At 39.1% G+C, this 19,926-nt stretch overlaps 1 protein-coding gene across 2 annotated transcripts in view; it reads right to left on the bottom strand.

Moving 5' to 3' along the window:
• The window catches only part of mapk8ip1b (mitogen-activated protein kinase 8 interacting protein 1b), a 120,311-nt gene that overhangs the window by 67,483 nt on the left and 32,902 nt on the right, over positions 1 to 19,926 (bottom strand). Inside the window, exons 1-2 of one of the 2 annotated variants that reach the window (XM_030124148.1) lie at positions 19,005 to 19,153; positions 6,209 to 6,320 (exon numbers count right to left, since the gene is read on the bottom strand). In XM_030124148.1, the coding sequence (XP_029980008.1) occupies positions 6,209 to 6,320; positions 19,005 to 19,060 (168 nt within the window). In that variant the 5' untranslated portion in view covers positions 19,061 to 19,153. Of the gene's footprint in view, positions 1 to 6,208; positions 6,321 to 19,004; positions 19,154 to 19,926 lie in introns of those variants that run through there. The other variant, XM_030124141.1, reaches the window with a different exon arrangement.

Genomic DNA, 19,926 nt, shown 5'->3' with positions numbered 1-19,926 from the left:
ATAACAACTTACTTTACAATTACAAAAACACAAAACATTTACTAACAGGCAGAATATTCTTAAAATTGCTCTTACCTCTCTTAAGACATTTCAGATTGTTCATATTTGTTCAGGTAATTCATATTTTTTGAAAAAGGAAAGTTTGTTGATGTAAACATTTTCATGTAATTTTACTTTTTTTACGCTAAAACAATGAGAAATTTGCGGTTGTCATTATTTATAGGTTACTACGATAGTATTTTACTGGACTGACCCACTTGAGATTATATTTGTCTGTCAGTGAAACCTGAATTAAAATGATTTTGAGACCATTGATTGTTAATATCTTCAGTGGAATTTTTGCATTTCACATATTCATCCCAAGGGCCAGATCTGACCCTTTGGCGGGCCGGATTTGGCCCCCGGGCCGCATGTTTGACACCTGTGCTCTAACACAAAAATAGAAAACTTTAGTCACCTGTGGAACGGGCAGGACTGAAAAAACGCCATCCAATCATTTAAACCGGCCCAATCGAAATGACTGAATGATATGTCTATCAAACTCAACTGCCAATTGTCCCTCCCCCCTCCACACGTAACTCTCTTTGTGTACGAATCACACATTCTCAGAGGCTAGGAGCACTTCTACAGGAAACGAAGCCAGAGCAACAGCTTGGCTATATTAGCTATATTAGGATGTAAAGTTCACTACCAAACTGTGTTGTCACTAACATAAACCACAAGGGAACATAACATTACACAGCTAGGAATGAATTGGGGTTGTTCTGTCGGCAAACATAATAGTGAAAGGCACAGATTACAGCATTCAAAGCAAACTTTAGTGGGGTGCTGGCCTGATATCAGTCTAACTGCGATCAACGTTTCAAAACAACAAGTGGAAAGTCCAACTTCTAATCTAATATACTGATGAACAGGCGCACCTGCAGACCTGAATTCAGAGCTGCACTTGGATCCGCGGACTGGGAGGGGGGGGATTAACTGTAAAGGAGAAGGGGTGGTGGTGGAGTGGAAGAATGAATAAAGTATGCATCCGTGGATGGGGGGGGGGGGGGGGGGGGGAGCATTGTGCGTTCTGCGTTTGGGGGAAGTCTGAAAAAAGGGGTTTGGACTTTTGAACTGTGTATTTATCAAATGTAGCTTGCTCAAACCATTTTTCCAGGATCTCCTACCCCACCTTTAAGATGCCATTTATCAGGATTTTCATTATATGGAAGCAAAGACACCCATGCTTTTTGACAACCATTTTCAGCTCAATATAGCTTTTTATTACTGTGTGATTCTGCTGCAGTGGAACCTTGTATTAACTTTCAGTGGTGGTCAATAGTATCGATCTTTGGTAGCACTGTCACCAATCCCAGACTGGAAATGTGAGTAAAAATATGACTACTAGTGTTTCTGAAGTAGACTTAAAGAAAATATTATCTTTAGTCAAGTTCTACAAGAGAAAAGTCAAATAATTCAATGTTTAATAAAAAATATGACTAATAAATGGTGCAAATACAAAATTAGCTACATTTCATTAAATATACTGTAGCTAGTGTTAACTGATTTGACTAAATATACAGTACTGTGTAAGTGTTATTCCACCTTTAGCTTTGCTGGTTTTGTGGGGTTGAAATGATCTTACATATTTATTTTTCATTCTATTTTCTTCTAACACAACAAGAAAGGACAGGAAATACGTGCACAGCCTTAAAACACACACAAAAAACTGGACTAAATGCATTGTAATGGTTAAATTTACTATTTAGTGTGACCTCTGACCCCATGACAAGAAGCAGCACAAACAAACATCTGACATGTGATGAATAAAACCTGGTATAAAACATCAGAAATGTAATGCAATAAATCTCATATTGTCTGAACAAAAGGGTTAAAGACATGTTAAGTGAATCTTTTGTTTTTCCTGCTGTACATACTTCACATATATCAGATTGGATCCAAATACAGAGGCAGACAAATACATATCTGTGGTCATTAGAACTTCACTAAATCAACAAACAGAATATTGGGCTTGATGTGATTTTTTTTTAGTCATATAAACAAGACCAAAGAAAATACTATTTTCGTTCAACTCAGTTGTTATTAATGTTATAAAAATATCTTGCTCTGAGTGAATGTGATTATGTGAATGTTATGGAGCAGAAAGAAGAGGAGTATAGCTTTACATTGGATCTCTATACTCTTTTTATTTAACAAACTCTTATACTTTAATGACAAAAATGATGCAGTATTTTAAGCACGTTCACACTCTACAGCTGAGGCTAAAGGTTTTGGAAGTTTTTGCAAGCTTTGCTGCTTTAGTAAGAACAACTGTAAGCATTTTATAAATTCTAAAGGGTTCTATTGGCAAATAAAGTTCATTTATGCAAAGAGTCTGTTTGTGTCACTGCCAAAACTTTGGACACCACTGTAGTTCTTTTTCCTTCCTGGTGTTGGTGATGTGAACACAGCCATCAATACTTGGCATAGAGCAAAATAGGGTAATTCCATGGCAATTCAGTCAATGGTCCCCACATGACCCCCTCAGAAAATTCTGAAAAATTCACACTTGTTCACCTACCAGATAAACGAACACATCCAAAATTTTAATGTCATATCTGTAATAGTTTAGGAGATACAGCCCTTTAGAAATTAATGTTTTTTCTTAAATTTTGCAAATTTGCTTTTCGGCCAACTTTGAGGAGCTATATCTCCTTAGGTATTCAAGCCACACTGCTGAAACTTACTGTCTGGGGTGAAATCCCCCTGAAAAGACCATATTTTGCATCAAAATAATTGTGGGTGCCTTCATGTTTGGTCCATGAGGTATTGAAATCAGGCGAAAAGGCTAATTCTTCAAAATGTCCTCTCTCTTCAGACTTGCACTGTGCCATAATGGATGAATGTAGAGACCTCATTTTTTTGCATGGATTCTTATGGTCAAGATGCAACAATATGCTGCAAAAAGACTACATTTCAATGAAAAGTGTTTCTGTGAGGCAATGAATAAAATGGGTCGATTTCAATTTTTCACAAAAATACTCTTTATTTGAGCTCCCAAATTACCATGTGGCCAGTTAATGAAAATTTTGAAATTTTTACCATGTCTTCATATATGTTTCAAAGATGTTGTGGACAAAATTTTACCTTTGGGATAGAACTGGTTCTATTTTTAATTTTTTTTTTTTTACTGCATGACTATATTTTCCTCCAGTTGTATACAAACAAAGGTGAAAATGGCATTTTTAACAGTATAATGGCATTGATTATTGCACAAGTTATGATAATACTTGAGATATGTGAACTAGGGTGTGGAACTACATGATGGTTCAGATAGAATAATTATAGATTTCCCAGAACTGGCTCAGGTTGATGCCTGTAGTAGAGACTTCTCAGAAATTGGATGGAGTTGGTCAGTTGACCAAATTTCACCAGGGTCAATGACATAAATGTAGCTAAGATTTCCCAGAATTTTTATGATGCTGGCCAGCCTAATTTTGGGACTTCTATTCATAATCCTGAACACACTTGTTCATCGTGGAAGGAAAAATGTGTTTTTGGATTGATCTTAAAGGATGAATGTTACAGAAAGACAATATCAAGACAAACAGGCTTTCTGAAAATTGTTGATTCTGGGAAATCTTAGCTACATTTATGTCATTGACCCTGGTGAAATTGGGTCAACTGACCAGCTCCATCCAATTTCTGAGAAGTCTCTACTACAGGCATCAACCTGAGCCAGTTCTGGGAAATCTATAATTATTCTGTCTGAACCATCATGCAGTTCCACACCCTAGTTCAAATATCTCAAGTATTATCATAACTTGTGCAATAATCAATGCCATTATACTGTTAAAAATGCCATTTACACCTACGTTTGTATACAATTGGAAGAAAATATAGTCATGCAGTAAAAAAAAACCAAAACAATTAAAATAGAACCAGTTCTATCCTAAAGCTAAAATTTTGTGCACAACATCTTGAAAGATATATGAAGACATGGTAAAAATTTCAAAATTTTCATTAACTGGCCACATGGTAATTTGGGAGCTCAAAAAAGAAAAGAGTATTTTTGTGAAAAATTGAAATCGACCCATTTTATTCATTGCCTCACAGAAACACTTTTCATTGAAATGTAGTCTTTTTGCAGCATATTGTTGCACCTTGACTATAAGAATCCATGCAAAAAAAATGAGGTCTCTACATTCATCCATTATGGCACAGTGCAAGTCTGAAGACAGAGGACATTTTAAAGAATTAGCCTTTTCGCCTGATTTCAAGGCCTCATGGACCAAACATGAAGGCACCCACAATTATTTTGATGCAAGATATGGTCTTTTCAGGGGGATTTCACCCCAGACAGTAAGTTTCAGCAGTGTGGCTTGAATGCCTAAAGAGATATAGCTCCTCAAAGTTGGCCGAAAAGCAAATTTGCAAAATTAAAAAAATAAATAAATAAATAATTTTCAAAGGGCTGTATCTCCTAAACTATTACAGATGTGACATTAACATTTTGGATGTGTTCGTTTATCTGGTAGGTGAACAAGTGTGAATTTTTCAGAATTTTCTGAGGGGGTCATGCGGGGCACTTTCTGAAATCTGGTTGATTCGGGATGGAATGACCCAATAGTAAACAGAAGAGAACAGATATAAGGTTTTTCCAGCAGCAAAGTGAGGGAGAAAGCTATAAGAAATGGAAAATCTACATGTGCAGGAGCTCTTTGAAGGTGAATGGATTGTACTTATGGCTATGACACTGGTGAGGTGAATAAAACCAGTAGATAAAGACTGTAATCAAAAATTATTTTCTGTTTTCATTCACAGTTTGGTCAGATGTAGCTGGTTGAGTTTTAGTAAAGATCAGGGTTTGGGTTGATACTACGGTGGCCCAGAGGGGCAACAGCCCAAAAAATTATCCACTATATGAAAGAACAGGAGATTGTGATTTATTTAAAAAAGAAAACCCCTTCACTTTTTAAATAGCGTTCATCAAAAAAAAACAAAAAAAACCAAAAGAAAATAAATTAAAAAAAACCCATCATCTATCTCTTCAAATAAGGGGGGTGCTGTTTACCCGAAAGGTCTCTTACTTTAAAATTAAAGCCACCACATTAAGGCCCCCCCCCCTTATTTTTTCAGATACTTATTTTTACAACAAATCACACTCTCTTTTTTTTCTTATATTGGATCATTGTTTGGGCTGTTGGACCTCTGGGTCACCACATAATACAGACCGTTTTGTACCAGCACAATCAAAGTCTGTCTGCAACAAAGTCTATCTGCTAAGAAGTTCTGAGGGTAAACATCTCCCATGACCCAAAAATGACACATTTGATTAAAAATTACTGTTTCCTCTACAGCTCAAAACCATCAAACAAAATGTTCTGTCATTAGACTGACTGACGAACCAAAGGACAAACTCTCTTACACAAATTTGTGGATGTACTTCAACTTACAAAAAGCTTCCTTTACTGCAACACTTTGAGATCTTTTAACACCAAACCAAAAGAAATCGACATAAAATGAGGATAATTCTAAAAGAGTACATCCCTTACATCCTTTTCGACCTGACTATAAAACAAAACACCACTTTTGATTCAGACAGCACAGACTAATCAGTCCACATGAGCCACAATCCAAAAGTCCTGCTACCTTGCATGATCTTATTACAAAACGACTGTGATTTTCATTTTAACAAAGGAGAGAGGCACGTTGTGAGGTTATGTACAGCCACTAAATGATGAAACCAAAAAACCCTGGATCACATAGATTTACTCTGAATTTCTCTATAAAAATCCTTAGTCCCTCTGGTCTCATTTGTTTTATTTGGATCCTTGAGACCAATCTTTAAATTATGGCTCCATTAGTGAGATTTTCAGGTGAATTAAAGGCTTTTATACCCACTTAATCAGGCTTTGATTGATCATTGTTTATTAGATTACACATATTTTTTCTTGACACAAAGCTACTTAGTTCTTGTGTAAAATCTTGGTCAAATAAAAGCATCAAATGACTTTGGTGCATAAATGTTTGATGAAGTTCACCATCAGCTCACCCATCACTTGTTGAAGTCCTGTTACTCTTCCTCTTTGTCTAAATACAGTCAATTCTGACTCCAAAAAACCCAAAAAATCACGACCAAACCCTGGCCAAAAACTCAATCTACAGACTTCAAACAGCAGTTCCAAAGCCAGCGGCGGCATCCCCGTGAATGCGGACGTCTTACCTTTATATCCGGCCCGTTACAGTTGAGGCTCAGCCCTCGCTCGTCTGTGATCTCTGTAATCTCCGACAGGTCGTCATCTTCAAACTCATCCAGGCTTATGTCATGGGTCAACCTAGTTAGAAGAGGGGGATTAGAGGGAAAGTAGGGGAGAGACGAAGAAAAAAAACCCAAAAGTTAATCCCTCTGCACTCATCTGCTGCGACTCACATCCAAACCTCCACATGACAAAAACAAAACCGAACACACATCCAGCACATGAAGGCAACACCTCAGTTTGACCTACATATCAGTGATATTTTCAGATTTTGGAGACATCTGCATCAAAAGTATTTTCTTTGCCAAACTATTTCTGTTATGATTCTCAGATGTACAATCAGAAATCAGAATCATTAATATGAGGAGGTTGTCCTGGTTTGTAGGTGAATAAGACAAAGAAAACAAGTACTACATTCAGAAATAAGAAACTAGAGTAAGTACAAGAATTAAAGTCGTTCAATGTAGTACTGATGTTCCAAACTCTCACCAGCAGGGGTTAGTCTGGTACCAGAACACACTTCGGACCAAAACCACCAACAAATCAGTGCTATGTATCCCAAGACTGTATCAGTCACTGAATAAAGTATAAAGCTCATTGTTTCCACACATCTGCTTTACAGTATCATCAAACTTTCTTCCTCAAACTAAAACTCAAAGACACTTATTTTGACAGTCACTCAAAATAACAACGTGTCTTATAATCTTAACGGTGCCATCAGCTGATAGTTTACATTACAGCTCTGTTTTTAGACTGAAAACAGCCACAGTAAAACCACTAACCACCTCTGTTTTCTGTTCAGTTTGTGTTGTCAGAAGGTGAACTAAAGATTTGTTGGAATCCAACAAGTCAGAACTGTTATAGTTTAGTCTGAACCGTGGATCAACAAACGGCAACTTGGCAAAGATAATAGCATCCCATAATAATTTATATCTTCATAAACCTCAGAATGAAACTCACTTGTGTAGAAGAAACACTGACATTTCAGCTTCAAACACCAGTTGTTTTTTTTTTAACTTAATTGCTGGTTCCAGTGGAAACAGCAACAATGCTTGAATTATTCGTCAATTCTTTTCTTTGACTCTAAAAGTTGTTTCTTAATGGTTCTCATCCCATCTGGTCACTTTTTGATGCTTTGCTCAAAGGCCCCATGGTGTTAGTTTTCCTCACCACAAGAGACCAGCAGAGTGACTCACTACACCCTCTAGTGGTCACATAAATCCTCCGGCCTGTCACTGGAAATAAATTGGCATTTTAGGCAAAACTTCACAGCTCTTTATTCTAAACAAAAATTTTGAGATTATTTCTTAATATTTGTAAGTAGAAATACGGTGTCTAGCCACTTTAAAGAAGTTAAATACAGAACAATAAGATATACAGCCCAGGGAAGCAATATAGAATAGGTACAGATACATCCTTAAAGTTAACCTTTTGCATTTATCGCAGTCAAAAAATAAATCTAGTAATGCTGGGTGGGGGTGGGATTAAATAAACTGCACTTCTTCCCACCCCTTTTTGGGCATGTAAATGGAACTATTGTGTGGACTAAGACTTTTATGATTGTTGATATTAGTATTATTATCCATGTTTTGCTTGTTTGCGTATATGTTAAATTTCATTTCATCATTTCATTTCATATAAATCGCTAAATAAAAAAAAAATCAAATCAAAAATCAACGGTTCATAGTTATTGTGACTTGCCTCCTCTACACTGATATTTATTACCATGAAAATCTAGATGATCAAAGGAGAGAAAAAAAGGTTTCAGAGTAAAGAAGCTGAAGCCCATTTACAGCAGTGATTCCTGGGAAATCTTGTGTCCTCTTCTGTCTCTTACAGGATTCAATTAGCCTCCAGTAAACAATGCCTCAGTTTTCCTCATCTGTAATTATGTCCGCCTGTTATCTCTTTACCCGGCAGCCTCCCGGGCTCGGCAGAGATGAAGAGCAGGAAAATGTCATTACAGGGAGGAAAGAGAAGACGACAGCGATCCCAGTGAGATGCCGGAGACCTGGTGAACCTGAAGAGCTCCAATCCATCTGTGTGGGATGTCATTTCTAGATATGAGGAGGCTGCAGCTGTCTCCTCCAGCTGCGACACGGGACGGGTATGAGTGAAGTAACCCATATTAAAGCATCTGTTTGTTTCCATAATGACACCCTGATGGAGGCGGAAGGACAAGGATGAGTTTACAATGACAGAGCTGTTGTATCTTTTCACCGTGAAACTTTACATACGCGTACATTTGTAATTGTTTTTCTCCTTTAACCCATAAAGACCCAGTGCTACTTTTGTGTCTGTTCCCAAATTAATTTTCCTCTATATTTAACCTTTCTTAAGTGATTTATCACCATTTATTATAATATCATCCTCTGTATTTAGTGTTTTTTTCAGTGAAAATCAGGTGTTTTCCTATATTTAATTTTCTAATCATGCAGATGTTCATTACAGCTCAGAGTAAAGTTGAAGGTTATTAACTCAGAAACAGAAAAACTGAAGAAAAAAGTAACTTCTTCAGCAAAGATACCAATAACTGAAGATAAAAAAAATAAGAGCAATGGCCCTGTAGCTTACCGGCCAAGTGAAAAGCTTTGGGAAATGTATCCAGATGCCATTTATTATCACCCACTTATGTGTATTTATTATATTACAGAAATAGCTCATGTTTTGGTCATATTCCAATCAGATCTGTAAAAAATTCAAATTCCAACTTTATATCATTTATGTTTACTGATTTATTGTATCAATCCACTTCCTATCTGTTATAATGGGAAAATTTTTCAAAGTCGTACCAAATCCAGAATCAGATCCGGATGCAAATAATTTCAATACCTTGTGTTGACATCATCATACAGAAGCTGTATACCAAGTTTGAAGTCAATCAGAACTGGAGTTTGGGAGAAGAAGACGATTGAAATTTTTTCCCCATAAGAGCCCATGTTAAATTTTCCATAAGTTCCCGGATCCAGAAGAAGATCCTGATCAGCATGTGGACATTATGTTTTGGTCATCTCCCCATCAGGGCTGGACTGTAGAAATTTACACTGGATATCATTTATATTTACTGAGTTATTGCATCGATCCACTTCCTATCTCTTATAATGGGGACATTTTTCAAAGTGGCACCAAATCCAGAATCAGATCCGGATCCAAATAATTTCACTAACATTTGTTGACATCTGCATAAAGAAGCTGTATACCAAGTTTGAAGTCAATCGGAATTGTACAGGGTGTCCCATAAGTCTCCATACATAGGAGACATAATACATATGGTTCTAACATGTATTTCTTTATATTTCTTCTTTATAGTTCTTCAGCAGTGGAGGACACGCATTGAAATGTGTTCCCGACAAAATGGCAGTCATATAGAGCATATTATATAAATAAAAATGGTTTATGTCAAGAAACGTTTATTTTTCCTATGTATGGAGACTTATGGGACACCCTGTAATTTTGGAGAAGACAATTGAAATTTTTGTAACGGATGACAGACAACGACAACAGACGATGCCAACACCAACGGATGCCGCATGATGACAATAGCTTACAGCCTGTCGGCCGGTAAGCTAAAAACTGCAGCAAGTTTGGTTAAAAAATATAGATTGGTTTTCCAGTCAACCTCCAGAAACAAAATGATGATTTACAAATGAATAGACATTCTTATCACTATCGCTAATCCGTATAATATGCCAGGAAATACAAATAATTAAACAGTCATATAAGGAAAAGGAAGTTCTGAGAGACAAGTTGAAAAGTGGCATGATGGTTCAAAATACTAGAATCAAGAATCGATCAAGAAATGAAACTAGAGCTGCACAATTAATCAAAGTTGCAACTGTAATCCTACCTACCCATCTATTTATTTATACATCTGTCTTCTATCTATATTAATTTGTAAATAGTAATAGTAAATAGATGAGTTTAATGGGTGTTTGATATTATTTCAAACAACAGAACAAACCGGTACCAAACTGACTGAGTGAGCATGTAGTGACTCCAGTCCACCTGAAAAATAAAAACTGAATAATGACAGAATCTGGTTTGTCTGTGGACTAAACCAGCACCTCAATCAGTTTAGCATGACTCTTTTTTTCTTCTTACATGTTGTTTTGTCCATGTTTTTCACTTTCACCTCTTTTGTCAGTTTCTAATCCAGCATGTTCCCATTTTGGTGCAACTTTAGTTTTCTAGACTAAGTTTGTCAAGTAGTCTTTTCTCAAAGTCACCAAAAACATATGAACATTTGAATAAACAGATGCAACATGAGCTATGTGGCTGCACCACCTCCCTCGACTACACTTTGATCTTCATGTTTCAGCTTCTCACCGTTCATCAGACTCCAGTGGCTCCGTTAGTCTGTTTACAATAAACAGCAAACAACATAATATTGTGTTCTTCATGGTGTCATGCTGTTTATAAATCATTTTCAGCAACCTGGATTTGTCTTCATGCTGTGACGCTGTCAGTACAGGTAGCTGATGTAGGACACTTTTTAATTGGACACAAAATTAAAAAGTGTTTGGATAAGTCAGGCTGATTTTAGCTCCTGCACTTATGTTACTGTGTTAAAAATGCAAAATGAAAGTCACTACATTTTTAGGTAGTATGATATTATTTTTTTCTACAAGTTTTAGTGTTTTAGAACAGGTTAAGTTTTTATCTTTGAGTTATTAAATGTTTCAAAATGGCTGGTCATTTTTACATACATAACCCAGAATGCACTGTACATGGATCAGTATCTCTGCCGGATGGGAAGTTCTAACATTTCATTATTGACATTTTTACCTCCGCCAAGGAGGTTATGTTTTTGCCAGGGTTTGTTTGTTTGTCTGTCTGTTTGTTTGTTTGTCTGTCTGTTAGTGTGCAACATAACTCAAAAAGTTATGGACAGATTTGGATGCAATTTTCAGGGTTTGTTGGAAATGGGATAAGGAAGAAATCGTTAAATTTTGGTGGTGATCAGGGGTGGGGGGGGGCCCATGGGGGGGGGGGGGCACTGATCGTTAGTGTGCAACATAACTCAAAAAGTTATGGACAGATTTGGATGCAATTTTCAGGGTTTGTTGGAAATGGGATAAGGAAGAAATCATTAAATTTTGGTGGTGATCGGGGGTGGGGGGGCCCATGGGGGTGGGGGGGGTGGGGTGGGGGGGCACTGATCGTTAGTGTGCAACATAACTCAAAAAGTTATGGACAGATTTGGATGAAATTTTCAGGGTTTGTTGGAAGTGGGATAAGGAAGAAATGATTAAATTTTGGTGGTGATCGGAGGTGGGGGGGCCCACGGGGGGGGGGCCACTGATCAGCCATGGCGGAGGTCTGCGCTCTCCAAGTGCTTCTAGTTGACATTATTGATTTTGCTATCAGTCCAGTCAGTTCTTTGTTGATTTTTTTATTGATTCCTCATCAGTTTTCAGTAGGGATGCACCGATACTACTTTTTTCCAGACCGAGTACAAGTACAAGTACTTACATTTGAGTACTTGCTGACGAGTACTTAATAATCCCATTCCAGTTATTAGTTCCTTTTGTAAATGTGCTTTATTGTCGTTGTCATTAGTCTGACTGGAACAAGGTGCTGCTACTGACATTTAATGTGCTGGAATGAGATTTTCTCAATTAATCCACCAGGGGGCGCTGCTCTGAATTAACCATACTGGACAAATACCACGAAGAAGAGTAAAGCTTTTTGAGAAGAAGAAAGTCAGTAATAACAAACATGGAGACGACAGAGGTAACACTAATGTGATACTAATATTGCTGTGTTTTTGCTTGTAAGGTTTAAAAGCTTAGCTTCAGCAGGTAGAGAAAAGATAAATGAGTGATAAGTTTTGTTTTCACTTCCGCCGGCGGCTTGATCTGCACCGCTCCGTACCTCCATAGTATTATAAGTAGGATGGAAACCGGCCCAGCCCTGGGTAGTTGTCATAAATCTGTCAGTAGTTTTTCTCTAACTCACACAGTGGCTCTTTGAACAGATCCTCTACCTCTACATGGTGGTATTCTCCATCTGGGTACGCATTCGCGAGCACCTGGAAAATGGATGGAATGTATGCAGAGGACGGACAGAATGCTGCGTCCATATCTGTCTGTGTCTTTAACGTTACTTGCAGTCAGCGTTACTTTTATCACTGTCATTTATTTTGAAAAATCTCCACACTCTTCACACTCCCCACACATTCCACCACCACATACCTGCTGCACTGAGCTGTCAATGTCACACCACCGTAAGTGGTATCGGTGCAGTTGTATCAGATTACTTTTGCTGCAAAAGGCAAACGAGGGGCCCTTTGAAATCTGAATTTTGAGCCTAAACATGACCGAAATCCTTCCATATTTTTTCTCCATATTATCAGACCTGTATGAGCTGTTGTGCAAAACAATGACGTCAAACTCTACTCAAAGTATGTGGCTTCAAACTGCTAACAAGAAGGAGTCACTGGTCCAAACTTAAAGAAATATGATATCAGCACTAGTTGTAATGTCTGTAAAATGATCATTTCAAGTGAGTAAGACATCTTAGTGTAAAACATGGGTTTAATTTGCTCTGTGTTTGGCACTGTTGTTAACTGTGAATATGTTCCGACATGAGCCACAGCTAAAACTCTGATGTAATATTCATGTTAACAGACCCACACAGAAAGGCTTAGGGGGAATCAATGAGGTAATTGATAAGAATCAGAACAGTAAGCAGAATAATAAATGGTACTGATCAATAAAATCTTATCACTGTCATCTGCAGACGGTGCTGGTTTAGAAGGACATGGTTTGGACTGATGTCAGAGTCCAAATGCAGAGTAGACTGTAACCTCATAAGAGAAGAGGAGACAAGGAGAGGAGAGTAGAGGACAGGAGAAAGGAAAGAAGACAAGGATGGGATACAAGAAGAGGAGAGGCAAAGAAACAAGGAGAGAAATAGAGGGGATAGGTGACAAGGAGAGAAGAGAAAACATGGACAGAAGAAGGAAGGAGAGGAAACAAGGATAGGGGAGATAAAAGGAGAGGGAACAAGGAAAGAGGAAAGATTGGGGAGAAAAGTTGAGTGGAGACAAGGAGAGGAACTGAGGAAAGGAGAAGAAGTCAAAGAGATTAGTGGATGCAAAGGAAGGGAACAAGCAGAGGTCAGCAGAGGAAATGAGGGAGGAGGAAAGGAAGCAAGGATATGAGAGAAGAGTATATATTAATAAGAGAATCAAAGAAAGGAGAAGAGGAGAGCACATAAGGAGATAAATGGACACACAGGAAGGAAACAAGAGGAGAGGAAACAAGGAGGAGAGAGAAAACAAACATAATCTGTCAGACCTGAATCCAAGTGAACATTCTCATCTGTTTTCGACCCTGAATGTAAGATTGTTTTTTGGTAAAAGGACAAAAAGGGGAGAGTGGACAAAGAAAGGATGAAGAGGCTGACAGGAAGTGATGTCGACACAACAGATGACCCAGGGAATGAAAAAGAGGCAGAATGAGAGCGAGTCTGTGAGCAGAATCACACTGAGACATAAAAAAATGAGGAGGAATTTATGCATCGGGCTGGGAGATAAACCACCTGGACAGGGACAGGACAGGGTGACCCCTCGGCGGCACTGCATTGTGGGTATAGAGGGAGGAAACCAACGGAGTGGAGAAAGCCGAGGAAATTACACTGTCACACTTCACAGCTCGGTGCAACACGACAAACAGTGCACAGTGTGTCACCACCGTTCAGTCTTCATCCTTCGAATCCTCACTTACAGTGAATTAACATCCGGTCAAAAGACGTCACAGATATAAAGCTCGGCCACGCTAAACTGACCTGGGGCTGCACCCCTGGGACTGAATGCAAGTAAAAATATTAAATAAATAAAAAGAATCTGCTTCTTGGTTATCAGGGAGAAACACACACATGGTGCAGTATAGCGATTCGCATCACTGTAATTAAATCCAAAATAACTGTGGAATGTCGACTAAATGTGGAACTTCCCTCATTTGTACCAGTGGTTGTTTAGTTTGGCTCTTTTTCAATTAGACGATATTAACTATTGAGCATAATCAGACATAGTAGACACATTAATGTACTTGCTATTAAACAGATAAAAGAAGAAAAAGAAACAATGCTAGACTCCAAATACTCAGAAAAGGCTATTCATTATGGATTGCAACCAGATAGATCTGGAATCTTTCACTAACCTGCAAAAATATTTCTCTTTACTGAGTTTCACTACAAACTAAATACAAGGGCAGAAGCTCATCAGAGGTGAAAAAGGTCAAAAAAGTGGATTTATGGTTGATTTTTGTATGAAGTGAACAAACAATACAACATATTTGACCTCAAAATGGCAGATTTCACCCAAAAGTAAATTAAACTTATAATATGACTTTTCCATGCAGGTTTTTGATGCCCATGGGAATATTCCACAATATGAACTAAACTAATTCTACTTCTTTTCATGCATTTGGTCTGAAGTATGAGGAGCTCATTCTTTACCCTCCTGAAAATCACAACATAATCACTAACAGAAGAACAATCATGGCCAGGTAAAACCATAGCCTCCACAGTTCTTAACCATGCAGCCATTAATGAACCCATCCAGCAGAGATGTAGTGATTACAGTGACTCAGACCGCCCTGAACCGAGTGAGTGATGGATGGAGGCTGAATCAGCAGACAGAAATCGGCCTGACGTCTTTACTGTGTCATCATCAGTCCAACAGATGCAGACGGTGTTTTGGCTGCTCTTTAACCTTCTCTTTTAGGTCTTTTAACTTCGCTGTCCTCATGGGGCATCGCTGACATTCATCCTCACACTCATTATTAAAAACTCTGACAACCTGAACTCTACGGTCACCGTTGTTCTACCTCTCTGATTTATTTTCCTCTGAGATAAAAATAACATACTTCATACTCCTTCTCTACACTTCTCTCACCCACTTCTGAAAAACATAAAAAACACAAGTGACCACTACATCATCATCATCCACAAGTCATTAGTCAGAGAGAAACTAAATGGCTCTAAAACACCAGTCATGACATAAAAAAACCCAAAAACATATTATTGACAAATTGTAATTTAATTGCAAAAAAAAATAGGCATAAATAGATCTCTTATCATCAGTATCCTTACAAGTGGAAAGTTCTGTCTGATAAGAAAAATGTTAACAAGCCTCCATATGAGGGGTTTCCATGTATATTTAATGAATTCAACGGAAGGCCCACAAAAATACTACGGAATATAATACCATTAACAATAAACTATCTACAGTCATATCATGTCCTTCATCAATACAGTACATGTGTGTTCTTAATGAACAACAAATAAAACTGTGCAGCTCTTAAAAAGTGTGAAACACATCTCAAGTAATTATTGACTTTACCCACAGCCTCAAGATCTTTAAATCCACCTCCTCTGAATGTATGAACAGATCAGATGATGCTCTGATCATTTTAGATTAAACACATGGATGGATCCATAGTAAAACAATCAGCTGTGTGCCATCGCTTAGTTATTAATCATTAACTCATGTTCATATTTGGCCTCCAAGCTGCAATCATATACTTAGTATGGTAAACATATGCTAGCATCTTATAATGTACACAGGATAACAGATTAACGATGTGCTTAACAGTCGTTTCTGTACCTGTACTAGATGAGTTCTCACAAGGTTTTGTAACGCTGGTCTTTTTGCCTGAATAGGCAACAGACGCATCTGAAGTGCCCACTTTTCAGTCTTGCTGAATGCTGGACACTGTCACTAGGATGACTGACCTGATCCTAGATCTCTCATCTGGATTGAAAATTACAAAAATGCATCACATACGAATACCCATTGAGAAATGGAGTTGGTGAGAAAAGTTTGCAAGACAACATTTCTGCTGCTGTAAGTAGTGATGGGGACGAGACCGTCTAGGTTTGAAGGGTTGAGACCGAAGCTGTTGGTTTTCAAATGCAGTCAAGACCGAGTCTTCGAGGAAGCAAGACCGAGTTGAGACCGAGTCTTTCAGGAGTCGAGACCAAGACCATAAAAACAAGTCACTTTTCATAACCATGATTTAATATCACCCCAGTTAATAATCAACAGTTAGGCCTACAGACTAAGCTAGACTGGGAATTGTTTATAGGAGCAGTCTGGAACACTCTTGTCTACTTAACCTCTTCATATGGACTTTTTACAATCATTAAAAAAAATCCCTACTACATGCATCATCTTCTGCCAGTTTTTCAAACTGCTTCAACAGCGCAGCTCTATCATCAACATGTTAAGCCCTGATTTCCAAATAGATTTGCTTTCTGCAGGAGATTTCACACTGCACTGTCTAGAACACACAGAAGAGGCAGCACCATGGCTCTGCAACCAGGTCCTGATAGACTTTCTAGGATTAAACTTGGAAGTAGGCGGACCATTGATATTAATCATCATCAAGTTGAAAGATGTTTATTCTGCCTTTCTTGTTCGCATTTCTAATAATCGTGCATTTTTCAATGACATGTGCAGTGACCTGTCAATCAACTGGGGTGGCACTGGCACCTAAGGTGTCCAATCAGATTCCAGAGGTGGCCAGCACTAGTTAGCAATATTTTCCTCGGCATGACCCGCCCTACTCTTCCTCTGATTGACTCATCAGTCCTCATGCCTAAAGTTAACCAATCTAATCAGTGAAGGCAGCGAGTACTAGCCAATTAGAGAAAGAGTAGGGCGGGACATGGCTTGACCATCCTAGGGGGCAATTTGGCTTGCAGATATTACTGAATGGATTTTTTGTTAGCATGAACATAAAAAAAAAAATCTGTTGGTCTCGAGGACTCGCTGTGAAATTACGAGTTCTTCTCATCCCACTCTGGTCCAAGACCGAGTCAAGACCGAGTCCTTGAAGGGTCAAGTCCAAGACGAGACTGAGAAAGCAGAAAATGAGTCAGAGACCGGACTCGAGTACTACAACACTAGCTGTAACACAGAGAACATCTGTCTTCTCCTTTTCTTTCTCCAGTACTGTCAGGAAAACCGATAATGTTAGAGACTGTCAGTACTGCAGCCTTTGATTATTTAGCCCCAGGGCCCATTTAGTACTGAGTTTTGGTACCCATCCCTAATTAGGATGGCAGCTGGGAGGGGTTAAGTCTCTTCTACAGTGGGGTGGCAGTTTCCCCCCTTTGCCCCATGTAGATCTGCCCCTGGGTGGAGGATCCCCCACCTCCCATATGTAACTCCTCCACAACATACTGTAACCCAGACAGCAAAAAAACCTTCTGGCTACAGGCTCATCTGTCAAATAAAAGCATGAAAATGTACCAAAGATGAAACATGCATCATAGAGTAATATTAATAATATCAAAACAAAGACTCCCTCCAGTCCTCATGTGTGCCTGAAGCCTCATCCAGACCTGATTCCTCTCTACAGGACTGACTTTAATATTTTATGGCCTCTCTACTTATTTTAATCCACGCTGAGCACGAGTCATAGATCACACTCCAGTATTCATTAAAGCCTCTGTGACCTCCATCATTGTATGATTACATCTGATAATAATATAAGGATGCTTTATTTTACCCAGAGGTTTCAAAAGCCTCCTTCAGAGATGTGACCTCTTGTAAAGTGACAGCAGCTCTGCAGGATGTTTGTTGCTGTTTAGGATGCGTTATTCTGACTGACTGTGTGCAGGGCGGGTTGATAGGACAATTTCATAGCTTAATGAAGGACAGCGTGACCTCACGGCCCGCCTGGCTCATTAGTCTTTACTGGATCCTGCTATGACCCTGACACAAACAACCCTGTGTTAACATCTGTATGTGTGTAAACAGCAGGTAAACGCAGCAGAAAGGGTAATTTCTTTGGTCATTTATAGTAAAAAAGGAGCCAAAGGAGCAAAGACATAATCTGCCATTTAAAGTCTGAAATGACAACGTTGGCATCTGCAGCAAAAACACACTTATTACTGCAGTTGAAAGAGAAGAAGGTCAACTTATAATTAGGACAAAATCAGAAAAAAAACAATGCCCCTAGTAGTAGAAAAACTGGAAACATGCAAATTAGTAGCTGGTGATGCACTAAAATCCCTTTAAGGTAGCAAGAAAAAGCGTAAACAACAAGGCAGGATTCATTGAAAACTGAACAATCTGATGAAAGTTTGGTTAATTTCCATCCGTATTGCTGCGTTATTGCTTCTTAAATGCTGTGAAATCCACCGAATGGCTGAATGGAAACAGAACAGACATGTTCCATGCACAACTGTGGATCATTTCCAGGCAGCACATCTCTCGGCCATGTGACATGGGGAGTGCAATGAGTCCCCAAGGACCAGGATCTGTGTGGTGAGCTGGTGGGATTCAGTTACCCTCAGTCATTTAGTCCTCACAGCAGAACGCCTGTCGCTTTTCTTTCCCTCGTCACTAATTCACACATTTATCCTCCTGCTGGGAGATTACGAGGCTACACGCTGTCCGTCAGTGATCAGCTGTGCCCTCCTGCTGCAAGGACAGGACCAGGACCAGGACCATAACCGGACCAAGAAAACAAACAAACTCTCCTGCACCGACATAAAGTGTCTCCTCCTGCATCACCTGTTTTCAATCAAACCTCTGATGCATCATGTTGTAAAGCACACAGTAAACATTAGCTCTCCTTCAAGGGCATGCCTCTCCTGAGCTTTAAGATGCAGAGAAGTAACATATAGCGGAGAGACGTTAGCAGCCGCTCATGCAAGGTCACACACAGCCATGTTGCTGCAAGTCAATAGCATACACACAAGATGTAAAGCAAAAAAAAAGAAACATCAAAAGACATGTCCTACCATTTCTCCCACTGATCCTCCATCCAGCCCTCTCCTCCTTCCCCTCCCGAGTCCATACTGTAAGTGAGGAGGACATCCACAGCTGAGAGGAGAGAGGAGGAAAAGACGGGGCAAAGTGATGGAAAAGAGGAGGGAGGAGGGAGGAACGAGGGGAGGAGCGAGCAGGAAGAGAGGCTGAGGAGGAGGAGGAGGGGGTCGTCCGATTCAGAGCCGGAGAGGAAACACAGAGGGGGAATTATTTAAAGCAGAATCCGATGAAAGAGCAAAGCAAAGGAGAGGCGTTATATAATCTACTCCTCTCTGAATGCCTCAGATCCCTCTGATGTTTACTCCATCCTGTGTGCATCACATTTACTACGCCCCTGCAGGAAAGTGCTGCTGTTAGCGGAACACCCGACACCGGCGGGAAGCCCAAAGAGGAGCAATGGCACATCCACTCTCCCTCTCTCTCTCTGCAAAAACATAGCTGCACTCAATTATTCATGAGCCCATTGATCACATTGGACTCACTCTCCCTCCATTCATTTTCCTGAAATAATTGTTCAGGTTACAACAACCGGCTCAGAACGTTAGCCAGCGTTTCTGTAAGTGAAGTACATCACCTGCAAATATCTTAAAATAGCACGGAAGTAACTGCTTGATTACAGTTTGTTATCCTGTAGAAAACACAGTGATGCTGCAAGGGTTGGTGATATAATGAAAACCTCCATGTAATCATGATGCAATTTTACCCCACAGTAACCATATATAGTTTGAAAGCTTTGAAAAAAACCATATCAGACTTAAATACAACCCATTCACATTCAGAAACTCCCTCCTCCATTAGCTTTTGGTCATATGCTGTATACAAATTAGTCAACAGAGGAAACATGATGCCACACATTGGTTTGAAGTAATTAATTTGCCATTTGGATGTTGCCAT

The sequence above is a fragment of the Sphaeramia orbicularis genome, chromosome 3, assembly GCF_902148855.1.
Source record: "Sphaeramia orbicularis chromosome 3, fSphaOr1.1, whole genome shotgun sequence".
NCBI lineage: Eukaryota > Metazoa > Chordata > Actinopteri > Kurtiformes > Apogonidae > Sphaeramia > Sphaeramia orbicularis.
This window is presented reverse-complemented; position numbering and strand designations above follow the sequence as displayed.